The 14,447-nt window shown below is 39.6% G+C and overlaps 1 protein-coding gene across 4 annotated transcripts in view; it reads left to right on the forward strand.

Moving 5' to 3' along the window:
- Positions 1–14,447, forward strand: part of LOC124773431 (2',3'-cyclic-nucleotide 3'-phosphodiesterase-like) — a 151,452-nt gene that overhangs the window by 13,156 nt on the left and 123,849 nt on the right. For 3 of the 4 annotated variants that reach the window (XM_047249404.1, XM_047249403.1, XM_047249400.1), the window contains exons 3-4: positions 2,540–2,631; positions 9,996–10,352. In XM_047249404.1, coding sequence (XP_047105360.1) covers positions 10,045–10,352 — 308 coding nt within the window. In that variant the 5' untranslated portion in view covers positions 2,540–2,631; positions 9,996–10,044. The remainder of the gene's footprint in view (positions 1–2,539; positions 2,632–9,995; positions 10,353–14,447) is intronic. The other variant, XM_047249401.1, reaches the window with a different exon arrangement.

Raw genomic sequence — 14,447 nt, forward strand, 5'->3', positions numbered from 1 at the left:
GTTGTATCAACAAATTTTTGTTCACTTAAAGATTGTTGATAATAGTGTTCACTGCCAGGAATGCATCCATATTGGCTACAATCTATTTCAAGAATTGTGTTAGAAGGGTAACAAAATTCCCCTACACAGCTGTTCAGTTGTGGGACTATTTTAGTAATGGGTATTGTGCTACACCGTGATACGCTCCTGATTGGCATTTCCATCAAAGCCCACAAACACTTTGCAGAACTCATTGAAATGAAACATAGCAAAAATAAATTTTCTTTATAACTACATGACATTCTCTTCAGTTTCTTTCTGCTAATGCTACTTTCAGTTAGTTTTAATCAGAGGGGTTTGTGGCAAATAAGGGTTTCCACAGTACAAATTCAGTAAAGGAAGTAGATCCTTGACAAGTCTGATGTGACTGAATTTGGTGTGTGGGTTGAAAGTTAGAACTATTAGAGGACTGAAACCTGTGTGGGATTAACATTCTTGGTGGATAGATTGACAACAATGCCCAGGGTTTGTTTGAGTTATGTTTTTTTTTTTTTTTTTTTTGAGGAGTGCTTTGTGGGAGGAGGCAGGTAAAAGACGATAAGATGTGAGTGTTAATGTGGGTTGACTTGCAGGTTTGTGGAGGTAGGACAATTCTTGTGTAGCAGGGAGGCAGGAGATGGGGGTGGCCATTTAGAGGTTTTCCATTCCAGCTTGCCTTTCTGACAATTACAACTGTCACATTTCTGAAACCTCCTTCCCTGCATTCCACAAAACCTAGAACCCAAACAAACACAGGACAGTGCTTTCAAGTTAAACAGAAACCCTTTCGCAGGGCATGGGGGATATACTTCCCACTAAATATATTTCTTTACCGCCTTTAAAGGAATATGTGTTACCACTTCTGTATGCTCCTGGCATCTAGTCGCAGTCTCTTGCAACAGCTATAGTTTATGTTTGTTGTGAAATATAGCCTTCAGGACTGTGGGAAGTATATGTCGCACCAAATAACGGTCTTTAAATGGTTATTGGGAAATAAGGTTACTACCAAAGTAGTTTCTGGAAGGTGCGTGGGAAGTATACTTGTTACAAAATTAATCTGTCATTTGTGGTCCTTGGGAAACATATTTACCACTAAGTTAGGGGTAGCCAAAAGATTTTGGGAATATGTTTTAGCCTCTGTCTATGCCTGACATCATGTGGTAGTACACTGCACCAGAGGTATGAAAACTGTTACAGCACTAGTTTCTGTTTGTCATGAGATCACTACTGTTGTTGGAACACGTTGCTTTGTTTCTGTGATATACATTATTGTGACCTGCATCAGCTCATATCTTTATTGTATGATAAAGTTTCAAGGATTGTTTTCACATTGTGGTAAATAAGCTTTAATATCTGTTGCAAATATTTTTTTAAATTAAGTAAAAGAAAACATAAAGAAAAAACAGAAAACGCTGTTCCTTATTTTTTTATGTGTAATGGCAACATGTAACAGCTTACGAGTGGATAATTCATTTACTCCCATCGTTTTAAAACCTCACAAAGGTGCTGTAGTGATATATGTACCACCATAGTTTTTAGTCCTAAATCATAAAAATAAAATTATTAAAAAATAAATATAATCAGTTGATCACAATTGTAATAGGATAGAGCAAAAATTATCTTCACTGAGTTGCTATGAAAAATGTCCCCTAAAAGGGTTAGAAACCTCAATCCCATAAAATTTTCAATCCTCTCCTAAGGTCTCACTTTCAGCTCCAGACCCAGATTCCATCACCCTGTGCTGGTCAAGACCTTACAAGGGAAACACCTTTTTTGCTGCAAACTGCTCCACTAAAAGCTAACCATGAACCTTGCCTCTCCTAGATCATACCACTGCCCTATCGTGACCTAACCATACTCAGATATAACTGCCACCTGGTTAACTTTAAGGAATACTTTACCACCAACCAGCTTCATGTTCCTCTCCCAAATGTCTCAAATTCAGTGTAGGAAAAGAGCAGTCACCTACAATCTTAAAAGAGACCATGGTGCGATCATTCCTCCTTCCGTATAAAGGCTCCATACAGTTGTTCACAAACCACAGTTCTTACCTTACAGAGGGTCTCCATGAAATGTCTGATTTGGTTTTCAAGATGTGTTCAGAGATACTATTAATATGCTTTTATTAATTTTTTTCTGTTTCAACCCATGACAATTCACGTTATTGTACAGTAATACCCCGACTTGCATTGTCCCATTTCACAAAAAACTGGAGTTAACGGCCAGCCGCTGTGGCTGAGCAGCTCTAGGCGCTTCAGTCCGGAACCGCGCTGCTGCTATGATCGCAGGTTCGAATCCTGCCTCGGGCATGGATGTGTGTGATGTCCTTAGGCTAGTTAGGTTTAAGTCCCATAGTATAGGGGACTGATGACCGCAGAGGTTAAGTCCCATAGTGCTTAGAGCCATTTGAGTTTTGGAGTTAACGCGACATTGCTGTTTGAGCACCATGCATGTCTCTTCATGCTCTCAGTCCACATACGTAGTGTTTGGCTTACAACAGATTTGGTCTTGTTACTCGCAGGTATGTGTTATCCATGGAGCTGGCTTGATTGAGAGATTCTAACTGTGTCATCCAAACGAAGCAGAACTGATTCATTTGCAGAAACAAGAAAAGTAAGTCATTATCATTGGAATGTGTACTTAACATTATCAAAGACTTCAATGCAAAAATTAAAATTTGTGAACTGGTAAAAATTTTTGAATTGGTAGAGAAGTTTGATCTGCTGGAATCAACAGTGGAATAATTATAACAGATGTGAAAAATGCTCAGTCTTTGAATTCTAGTAGCATTCGGGTGGAAACAATGTTAACATTAATTGTGTGGTAATCAAGTACGAGTGAAAAATTGTCCTATTGATTAGAACGTGATGTGCTGTCAAGCTAAGCTGATTTTTGAGAGACTGAAAGTAGTTCAGGAGATTGCCAAAGATAAAACGTTTAAAGCTGGTAATGGTTGATTTAGGCAATTCAAAAGTTATAATTGGTGTAGCATCGCAGAAAATGAAGCACCAAGCACTGATAAAGAGACTGTGCATCTCTATTCAGAGAAGGCAATGATAGGAGAAGACGTCTATACCAACCAAACCATATTCAGTGTAAATGAAACTGATCTGTTATGGAATAATATGCCTAAAAGAATTTTTTAAAGTGTGTAAAGAGAAAAAACTTTTAAGGTTTCAAAGCAGCCAAAGATCAATTGACAGTGACAGCTGGAGTGAAAGCAGCTGGTGATTGCAAATTAAAACCTCTCTTCGTTTATCAGTCATGAAATCCAAAAGCTTCAAAAAATTCATGTAAAGCTGGGTTGCCCGTGATTTGGAAGTTAAATGCTAAAGTTTTGGTGACAGCTTCCCTTTTTGAGGACTGGTTTGGTCATCACTTCACACCTGAAGTGGAATGTTAACACAGATTCTATTTGAAGTGGTTCTATTAATCAACAGTGCACGAGGTCATCATTCTCTTACTCTAATTAATTCCGATCTGCACGTAAAAGTTTTACTTTTGCCGCTGAATGCAATCAGCTTCTTCAACCAGTGAACCAGGGAGCTATGAAAACATTTAAAGCTTACAACATGAGACGATAGTTTGCACATCTGCATGAAGGTAACACTAACTTTAAATGGAATCTGGGAAAACTGTCGTCGTCGTCCCCCCCCCCCCCCCATTTTTTTTCTCCTACCACTGAAACCTAGGGAGAATCAGCACCAGGTTCTCATGAAATTGATAGTGTGATTGAGGAAGTGGTCAATCTTGCCAGGCAATTAAATTTAATGGTGGATAGCGGTGACATTCAAGAACTGCTAGTTTCACACAGTCAGTTTCTGACAACTGACGAGCTTACAGAAATGCTTAAGCAAAAGCAAAACATCGGACAGTGTGATTCTTTAGACATAGTTCAATCAGAAGATCAAATGATAGATGCAAACTTGAGAGAAGGCCCCAGTGAAATTGAAAAAGGGTTAAAAATTTTAGAAGAAATAGATTCCAACAAAATATCACTTCTGCTTCATTATTGTGCTAAAAAAAAATTACTGGCATGGTATGAGGAAATTTTGCTCGTGCATAATGCTTTACTGTAATATAATTTTGTTATATTGTTGAACATTTTATTAAACGTTTTTCTTATAAATCACATAGTTTCATAATAATAATAATAATAATAATAATAATGATGATAATAAAATGATAATAATCCTTGTACATACATCTGTGTCAAAGTCATACTATACCAGAAGTCCAGCATAACCTCCAATTTCCACTAAAATTCCTTGGATCACCTCCAAACTTCTCTCCAAAATCCATCTTCCTGTTCATGTAAAGTATTCCCTGCCCCACTGTACTTTACAATACCTTTTGTACAGTTCTTAAAATCTACAAACCTAATCACTCTGGACATTCCCTTGTAGTTGGTTACTACTTCCACAAAAGGAAGTTTCTAATTGACCAACAACCCATTACCCACATGATAACTTCTTGTAACAATGATACAGACTACTTTCATTTGTTTATACCCATTGTTTTTGTGCCATTAAGCACTAATTCTCTAAATGTCCTGCTGACTCCAAACTCTTAACCTCTTTCCTTATAAACTTAACTATCCCTATCCTTGTCCACAAGTATGCAAATAAATCAATGAGACAGCTGCGGGCATCCACACAGCACCTTCGTATGCCAGCCTGTTTGTGGGCCATCTACAGGAAACCTAGAAGCTTTTTCTTGTTTAAGATCATTGATGCTCTCTTCTGGATGAGAACCCATTCTTTCACAGCCTTAACATTTTCATGCTTATCTGTTTCACTTGTCCTCTTCATCTCAGTGTACCATCCTCTTGTGTTTCCATCCCTCCGATACCTAAAAAAACTCACACAGAAAGCCAACCAACCATTAACATTTCCTCTGTGTTGATAGCAGCCATCCCTTCCATGCTACAAAGTGTTTCCCTTACAGCCTAGCCACTTGTGGATGCTGCGTCTGCTGTGTGGGTCAATCTTTTGCCCAGTATGTTGAAGCACACAAATGCCCATAAAACTTCCAACTAGCCCCACAATCCCTCCATATTGCACATTATCACCTGGGACTGGGAAAAGTTCACCACTTCATCTGCCAGGTCTTCTACTACCTCCCATCCTGCTCTGAACAACCTACCCACAATCTTTCCTTCCTATTCTAATGTAGCGTTCTGCTGGCCACTCAGTTTATGAATCGTTGTAGTTCATCCTTGTGGCACACCTACCTCAAAGCTCTTGTTACAGGGGTCATATCGCTGTGAAAGCCCTTGTAATTTTTACCCACCCAGTACATCCTCTCGTCTGTTATACCCTGCCCCATCAGTGGCAGGGCCACCTGGAAAAGCAGTCATGTCATATACCAGCTCTACTGTAATTTTTGCACTGCTTTTAATGTGAACATGTCGATGAATCAGCTGTCCACCCAAATGAATGGCTGTCACCAAACAGAGCCAACAACAAAGTTGACCACCCAGTGGCAGAGTATGCTGCTGTGCAAAACATGCTTAAATGCAGTTGCTGCTTTACATCTTGTTCCATCTTCATAATCCCCCACAATATCAGCTTCTATAAAGTACACAGATGGGAATTGTCAGTAGAATACATCCTTTGATTCTGTTCTCTTCCTGGCTTCCTTTGATTCTGTTCTCTTCCTGGCCTCAATCTCTGTTAGCCCCCTTCCCAAGCCTATCTCCATCCCTTCCCCCATGCCCCCAGTTGAGCCCATTAATCTACATCTATACCATTCTCTCTGAAGTCTCCCTGTTCCTGTGTGTTCTATCCTCCTCTCCCATGCCTTTCCCAACCCACTCCTCTATTTGAGTGCCGCATGTAAGTCAAGTCATCCTCTTTTCCCTAACTCCTTCCAGCCCCTACCACCTCTTTATTCCTTTCACCTGCTCCGCCATTTACAACCCATACTTCAATCAATCTGCAGTGCTGGGACAGTCTAGCTTTACATGTGTTTGTGTGTGTCAGCTGTAGTTGTTTGGTTTGATAAGTAATCAGCATTGGCGGCCGAAGACTTCCGGCATAAGAAGTCGGCCTCATTCTGCCAACGGCCTTGTCAAAGAGGGCGGAGGAGCGGATAGAGGTTCAGGGCACTCTCTTGTCCTAGGGGTGGGAAATTGCCCCTAAAGGCGGAAGAATCAGCAATGATCAACGACATGAGGATGCAGAAGGCAATGGAAACCACTGCATTAAAGACACGTAACATGTATCCACAGGATATGTGGCCTGTAATTGAAGAAGTGTCATGATGATCTCTCCATTGGCAAAAGATTCCGGAATAGTCCCCCATTCGGATCTCCGGGAGGGGACTGCCAAGGGGGAGGTTACCATGAGAAAAAGATTGAATAATCAACGAAAGGATAACGTTCTACGAGTAGGGGCGTGGAATGTCAGAAGCTTTAACGTGGTAGGGAAACTAGAAAATCTGAAAAGGGAAATGCAAAGGCTAAATCTAGATATAGTAGGGGTCAGTGGAGTGAAGTGGAAGGAAGACAAGGATTTCTAGTCAGATGAGTATCGGGTAATATCAACAGCAGCAGAAAATTGTATAACAGGTGTAGGATTCGTTATGAATAGGAAGGTAGGGCAGAGGGTGTGTTACTGTGAACAGTTCTGTGACCGGGTTGTTCTAATCAGAATCGACAGCAGACCAACACCGACAACGATAGTTCAGGTATACATGCCGACGTCGCAAGCTGAAGATGAACTGATAGAGAAAGTGTATGAGGATATTGAAAGGGTAATGCAGTATGTAAAGGGGGACGAAAATCTAGTAGTCATGGGTGACTGGAATGCAGTTGTAGGGGAAAGAGTAGAAGAAAAGGTTACAGGAGAATATGGGCTTGGGACAAGGAATGAAAGAGGAGAAAGACTAATTGAGTTCTGTAACAAGTTTCAGCTAGTAATAGCGAATACCCTGTTCAAGAATCACAAGAGGAGGAGGTATACTTGGAAAAGGCCGGGAGATACGGGAAGATTTCAATTAGATTACATCATGGTCAGACAGAGATTCCGAATCAGATACTGGATTGTAAGGCGTACCCAGGAGCAGATATAGACTCAAATCACAATATAGTAGTGATGAAGAGTAGGCTGAAGTTCAAGACATTAGTCAGGAAGAATCAATACGCTAAGAAGTGGGATACGGAAGTACTAAGGAATGACGAGATACGTTTGAAGTTCTCTAACGCTATAGATACAGCAATAAGGAATAGCTCAGTAGGCAGTACAGTTGAAGAGGAATGGACATCTCTAAGAAGGGCCATCACAGAAGTTGGGAAGGAAAACATAGGTACAAAGAAGGTAGCTGCGAGGAAACCATGGGTAACAGAAGAAATACTTCAGTTGATTGGTGAAAGGAGGAAGTACAAACATGTTCCGGGAAAATCAGGAATACAGAAATACAAGTCGCTGAGGAATTAAATAAATAGGAAGTGCAGGGAAGCTAAGACGAAATGGCTGCAGGAAAAATGTGAAGACATCGAAAAAGATATGATTGTCGGAAGGACAGACTCAGCATACAGGAAAGTCAAAACAACCTTTGGTGACATTAAAATCAACGGTGGTAACATTAAGAGTGCAACGGGAATTCCACTGTTAAATGCAGAGGAGAGAGCAGATAGGTGGTAAGAATACATTGAAAGCCTCTATGAGCGTGAAGATTTGTCTGATGTGATAGAAGAAGAAACAGGAGTCGATTTAGAAGAGATGGGGGATCCAGTATTAGAATCGGAATTTAAAAGAGCTTTGGAGGGCCTACGGTCAAATAAGGCAGAAGGGATAGATAACATTCCATCAGAATTTCTAAAATCATTGGGGGAAGTGGCAACAAAACGACTATTCACGTTGGTGTGTAGAATATATGAGTCTGGTGATATACCATCTGACTTTCGAAAAAGCATCATCCACACAATTCTGAAGACGGCAAGAGCTGTCAAGTGCGAGAATTATCGCACAATCAGCTTAACAGCTCATGCATCGAAGCTGCTTACAAGAATAATATACAGAAGAATGGAAAAGAAAATTGAGAATGCGCTAGGTGACGATCAGTTTGGCTTTAGGAAAAGTAAAGAGACGAGAGAGGCAATTCTTATGTTAACGGCTAATTATGGAAGCAAGGCTAAAGAAAAATCAAGGCACTTTCATAGGATTTGTCGACCTGGAAAAAGTGTTCGACAATATAAAATGGTGCAAGCTGTTCGAGATTCTGAAAAAAGTAGGGGTAAGCTATAGGGAGAGACGGCTCATATACAATATGTACAACAACCAAGAGGGAATAATAAGAGCGGACGATCAAGAACGAAGTGCTCGTATTAAGAAGGGTGTAAGACAAGGCTGTAGCCTTTCGCCCCCACTCTTCAATCTGTACATCGAGGAAGCAATGATGGAAATAAAAGAAAGGTTCAGGAGTGGAATTAAAATACAAGGTGAAAGGATATCAATGATACGATTCGCTGATGACATTGCTATCCTGAGTGAAAGTGAAGAAGAATTAAATGATCTGCTGAATGGAATGAACAGTCTAATGAGTACACAGTATGGTTTGAGAGTAAATCGGAGAAGACGAAGGTAATGAGAAGTAGTAGAAATGAGAACAGCGAGAAACTTAACATCAGGATTGATGGTCACGAAGTCAATGAAGTTAAGGAATTCTGCTACCTAGGCAGTAAAATAACCAATGACGGACGGAGCAAGGAGGACATCAAAAGCAGACTCGCTATGGCAAAAAAGGCATTTCTGGCCAAGAGAAGTCTACTAATATCAAATACCGGCCTTAATTTGAGGAATGAAATCTGAGGATGTACGTCTGGAGTACAGCATTGTATGGTAGTGAAACATGGACTGTGGGGAAAACGGAACAGAAGAGAATCGAAGCATTTGAGATGTGGTGCTACAGACGAATGTTGAAAATTAGGTGGACTAGTAAGGTAAGGATTGAGGAGGTTCTACGCAGAATCGGAGAGGAAAGGAATATGTGGAAAACACTGATAAGGAGACGGGACAGAATGATAGGACATCTGCTAAGACATGAGGGAATTACTTCCATAGTACTAGAGGGAGTGGTAGAGGGCAAAAACTGTAGAGGAAGACAGAGATTGGAATACGTCAAGCAAATAATTGAGGACGTAGGTTGCAAGTGCTACTCTGAGATGAAGAGGTTAGCACAGGAAAGGAATTCGTGGCGGGCCGCATCAAACCAGTCAGTAGACTGATGACAAAAAAAAAAGTTGTTTGGTGCTCAGTGGCTTTTAAAAATCTCTCTTCTGTCTAATCTCATTTGCTCCAACCTATTTAAGACAAGTATACGAAAACATTTCCAATAATTTTAGTAGCAAAAAAAGCAGTGGTGGCAGATCAGCAGCTTTGTACCAACAGAACTAGCAGAGAAGCACAGTGAAGAAATGAGGAACCAAGAAGTAAAAGAACAGTTACATTACTATTTTGCTGTTTACACACAGATATAATCTGATTACTACAGGATTTTGATAATCAACTTCTTTATTTTTTAATTGTTCCTCTAGTAGTTTGATACCACTGCTGGAGACTAAATTGTCTGGAAGGTTAATGTATATTTTTGTATACAGTTTATTGTCCATTCATCTTAAGTGAAAAGAGCAGTTACTTGTAATCTTTCTCAGCATTTTTTCAAGTTATAATAAATTGTATTTCGTTTATTAGTTGGTTAATCAGACCATTAGGCAGTATTGAAGTAATGAATGTATCTTTAACGATTTGTCAGTTATTAGGTATTTATGCTGCTTTTTTTTCCCCTCTCTCTTAGGTATTGTTTAAAATTCAGATTGTATTATCTACCTTAACCATTTGACTTTATTACTGACCATAATGTGTGTTTTTTTCTGTTTTATGTAACTAAGTGTAGCATAAAAATAGTTTGCACTTGACACTTTAATCTTTACTTTTTTCACAATTCTGATTATATAATTTTAAAATTCTTTGCAGGATTTTGCATTTAGAACTGTGATCAGTTGAGTACACTTTTAATTTAAAAATGGGTCTGATATTTGGTAAAGCTCAAGATGAAGTGCAAGTTAAAAACAAAACTATAGAAACTGCTACAGAACAGTGCCATCTGGCAACTGTTGAACCAGAAAAGAAAGTAACCACAAGTAAACAGTATTTAAACTTCCCTTTTTTGATTGATCCATCTACAGTAGATTACATACGCACCTCAAAAACAATATTCATTTTACGCGGCCTTGCTGGCAGTGGAAAATCAACAATTGCAAAAGAAATTGAAGAGACATACAAAGGTGCTGTAATATGCTCCGCAGACCAATTCTTCACAGTCAGAGGCAGGTTAGTACTGACACTGATGTTACGATCATTTGCAGATCATTGTTTATAATGTTGATTATTCAAAATGACGATAAAAATGATGCCAATTTGAAACTAACACTGCCATACAGGCAGTCATAGTAACTAAATAAATTTATTTTTTGACATGACTTGCCACCAACTAACGCAGAGGGCACTACATTAAACTGTCTCTTATCTCCTTACGACTGTGCCCAATGTAATGTTACAGGTATGAATATGTAAACTTTCATCATTCCGCATCTGCATATGAGCTTCAAAAGGCTCAAAAACTAGGTCATGAAAATAAAGAAATATTTCATAGGTAACTGGCCACAGCTATCCTTAGTTGGACTTCATGTAATATGTAGTCATGATGTTATGTAGTGTTCATAATGGATGCACGTAATTTGAATGTTCATATGTAATAAAACTACCACTTGTCAAGTTAATTAAGTTTTACATTTCAATGTTCAGCATACTTTCATGTTATCACACAACAGTGTTGTATGAGGCACGTCTAAAAGGAAACTAAAATTCCTATCCCAAAATCAGATATTGCCACACGTTAGTTTGAATCAGTGTATCAGTTATCTTTTAGGTCTACAGAAAATGTCAGTTCAGAGTGTTTGTTTTGTGATCACTGTTTGAAATTTTTAGTAATTTTTCATTTGCAGATATGAAAGAGCAGTGAAGTAACATAAAATTTATATCTAAAATACTCTTAGGTGTCAATATAATAGAAGGAAACATTCCACGTGGGAAAAATTATATATAAAAACAAAGATGAGGTGACTTACCGAACGAAAGTGCTGGCAGGTCAATAGACACACAAACATACACACAAAATTCAAGCTTTCGCAACAAACTGTTGCCTCATCAGGAAAGAGGGAAGGAGAGGGGAAGACGAAAGGAAGTGGGTTTTAAGGGAGAGGGTAAGGAGTCATTCCAATCCCGGGAGGGGAAAGACTTACCTTAGGGGGAAAAAATGACAGGTATACACTCGCACACATGCACATATCCATCCACACATACAGACACAAGCCTTTATGTGCATTATATTGTGCCCTGGTAAAATTATTACACATACTAAGAACAGTGTACATTACAAAACTTGTCACGGGCAGTTCATGGTTCTTACGACATGCAGTTTCCATTCGTTGGCTGCATATAAATCATCTATATCAGCAATATAGGATGTGGAGTGGGTACTCATACATTGGAACAGGATGTTCAGCATAGTTTTCCATAACACCTGCCACTGCTGGATGAGCTCCATTTGGAGGGCAGTAATGGTCTGTGATACTGGTATTGGAGCTGAAAATTTTTGGCCTACAGCATCTTGTGTATGCTTTGTCTGATTTAAGTGTGATGAATGAGTTAGCAACTTAAAATACACGTGTTGTCTTCATGTTCCAATAACTCTTCCACGAGAACTGGCCTGTGTGGTCAAACTTTATAATTCATTAGATAAGATGAAAAAAAAATAGACCCCCCCCCCCATCCCCACCAGCCACATATCTGTACTGTAGGTGTGACCACAGTGGAGGGGTATCTGTTGAGAGACTAGATAAAACATGTGGCTTCTAAAGAGGACAGCAGCCTTTTCAGTAGTTTCAGGGGCAACATTCTGGGTGATTTAACTAAACTAAAACTAAAGTGACCTGGCTGTGCTGGTACTGTGAACAGCTGAAAGCAAGGGGAAACTACAGCTGTAATTTTTCTCAAGGGCATGCAGCTCAACTGTATGATTAAATGATGATATTGTCTTGTGTAAAATATTCCAGAGGTAAAACAGTCCTCCCATTCAAGTCTTTGGGCTGGGACTACTCAGAAGGATGTTGTCATCAGGAGAAATAAAACTGGTGTACTGTGCGGTGGAGTGTGGAATGTTAGATTCCTTAAGAGGGTAGGCAGGCGGGAATTGTGAAATTCAGTGACAGGAGGAACAGAATTCTTCGTCAGGTGAATACAGGATTATAAATAAAAAAATCAAATTGGGGTAATGCAGTAGTAGGTGTAATAATGAATAAGAAAATAGGAATGTGGGTAAGATACTATGAAAACTGCATAGTAAACAAATTATTGTGGCCAAGATAGACAAAAAACCTCCACCCATTACAGTAGTAATATCTTATATGCCAGGCAGCTCTGCACAAGATAAAGTGACTGAAGAAATGTGTGATGAGATAATAGAAATTATTCAGATAGGTAAGGGAGATGAAAATCTAATTGTGATGGAGGAGTAGAATTTGATAGTGGAAAAAGGAAGAGAGGGAAAAATACTAGGTGAATATGGACTGAGGGAAAGGAACCAAGGAAGAAGCAATGTGGTAGAATTTTGCTCAGAACATAATTTAATTATTCCTAACACTTGGTTTAAGAATCGTTAAAGAAGGTTGTATATGTGGAAGAGACCTTGAGGCACCAGAAGGTTTCGTGTTGATTATATGATGATAAGACAGAGGCTTAGGAAGAAGATTTTGCATTGTAAGACATTGCCAGGGCCAGATATGGGCTGTGACCACAATTAAATGGTTATGAACTGGAGATTGAAGCTGAAGAAATTGCAAAAAGGTTGGAAGTTAAGAAGATGGGACCTGGAGAAATTGAAAGAACTGCGGGTTGTTGAGAGGACCCATTAGGCAGTGATTGACTAGAAGTGGGGAGAGCAATACAGTAGGAGATGAATGGGTGGCCTTTAGAGATGAAATAGTGAAGGGAGTAGAGGATCAGATAGGTAAAAAAAAAAAAAAAAAAAAAAAAAAAAAAAAAAAAAAAAAAAAAAAAAAAACAGGCCATAGAAAGTCTTGCACTTCACAGAACATACTGAATGTAATCGATGAAAGGAGGAAATATATAGATGCAGTAAATGGTGCAGGTGAAAGTGAATACAAACATCTGAAAAATGAGACTGACAGGAAGCACAGAATAGTTAAGCAGGAATGGCCATATGATAAATGCGAGGATTTAGAAGCCTGTATCACAAGGGGACAGATAGATGTCACCTACAGAAAAATTAAATTAGCCTTTGTCAGAAAGAGATGCAGCTGTATGAATATCGAGAGCTCAGATAGAATACCAGTACCAAGCAAAGAAGGGAAAGCTGAAGAGTGGAAGAAGCGCAGAGTGAACATAAATAAAACCGACAAACTGCAGGGACGGATCCCTGACTGGAAACGGAAGAAAAACTGCCCTATGTACATGTGTCCAGAAATTGACAGTGTGCATGCAACAAGAACGAAGTGTCCCAGAACACAGTACAGTGCAGCATTGCATCCACATCACAACAGATGTTCAGTGTGACTTCCATGGAATTGCAAGTGATATGGATACTAACAGTTGTCATCCATGATACGCACAATCGTACTCTGGCTTACAGTATGTTGGCGGGCCACTTGCCTGGAGCTTGTACTAGAGTTTATCTCAATCTCCTGTAGAAACTGGTTCTCCAAATCTGGTGTAAGCACAGTCCACTCCCTCCCTGCATGTTCGGCTGTCTCAAAACACCCATGATCACACGAATGCCCAAAAAAAGGCTTCAAATGTTACATGATTTGGATAGTGTCTGTGAGGATACTTGTTTTGGTACAGCCGTGCTGCCTTTCAGCTGTTTTCATCTTGGCTGGTTTCAAACTTGAATACCGGATCATTCTGCTGCTTATAGTATGCTGCGACAATCACACAGCCTGCAACACACAAGGAACATATGGCATGCCAGGGGAACTGTCATTTGTCAGTGCCATCTACTGTGCCAACGATGCATTTGTGGACCTTTTTTCCTCAATTCTCAGTCAGGATTCCAACCCTGCAGTTAGTCAATTTTACAAGGGAGATGAACTTGAAGGTGATATTATAGAATGGGAAGAGGATGTGGATGAAGATAAGATGGGAGCTGTGATACTGTGAGAAGAATTTGACAGAGCACTGAAAGAGCTGAGGGGAAACAAGGCACCTGGAGTCGGCAGTATTCTGTCAGATCTACTGATAGCCTTGGGAGAGCCAGTCATGACAAAACTAGGAGAGCCAGTCATGACAAAACTATTGCGTGTGGTGTGCCAGATGTACGAGAGAGTTGAATGGAGTAATTCCAGCTCC

Source organism: Schistocerca piceifrons, chromosome 2 (assembly GCF_021461385.2).
Source record: "Schistocerca piceifrons isolate TAMUIC-IGC-003096 chromosome 2, iqSchPice1.1, whole genome shotgun sequence".
Classification (NCBI taxonomy): Eukaryota; Metazoa; Arthropoda; class Insecta; order Orthoptera; family Acrididae; genus Schistocerca; species Schistocerca piceifrons.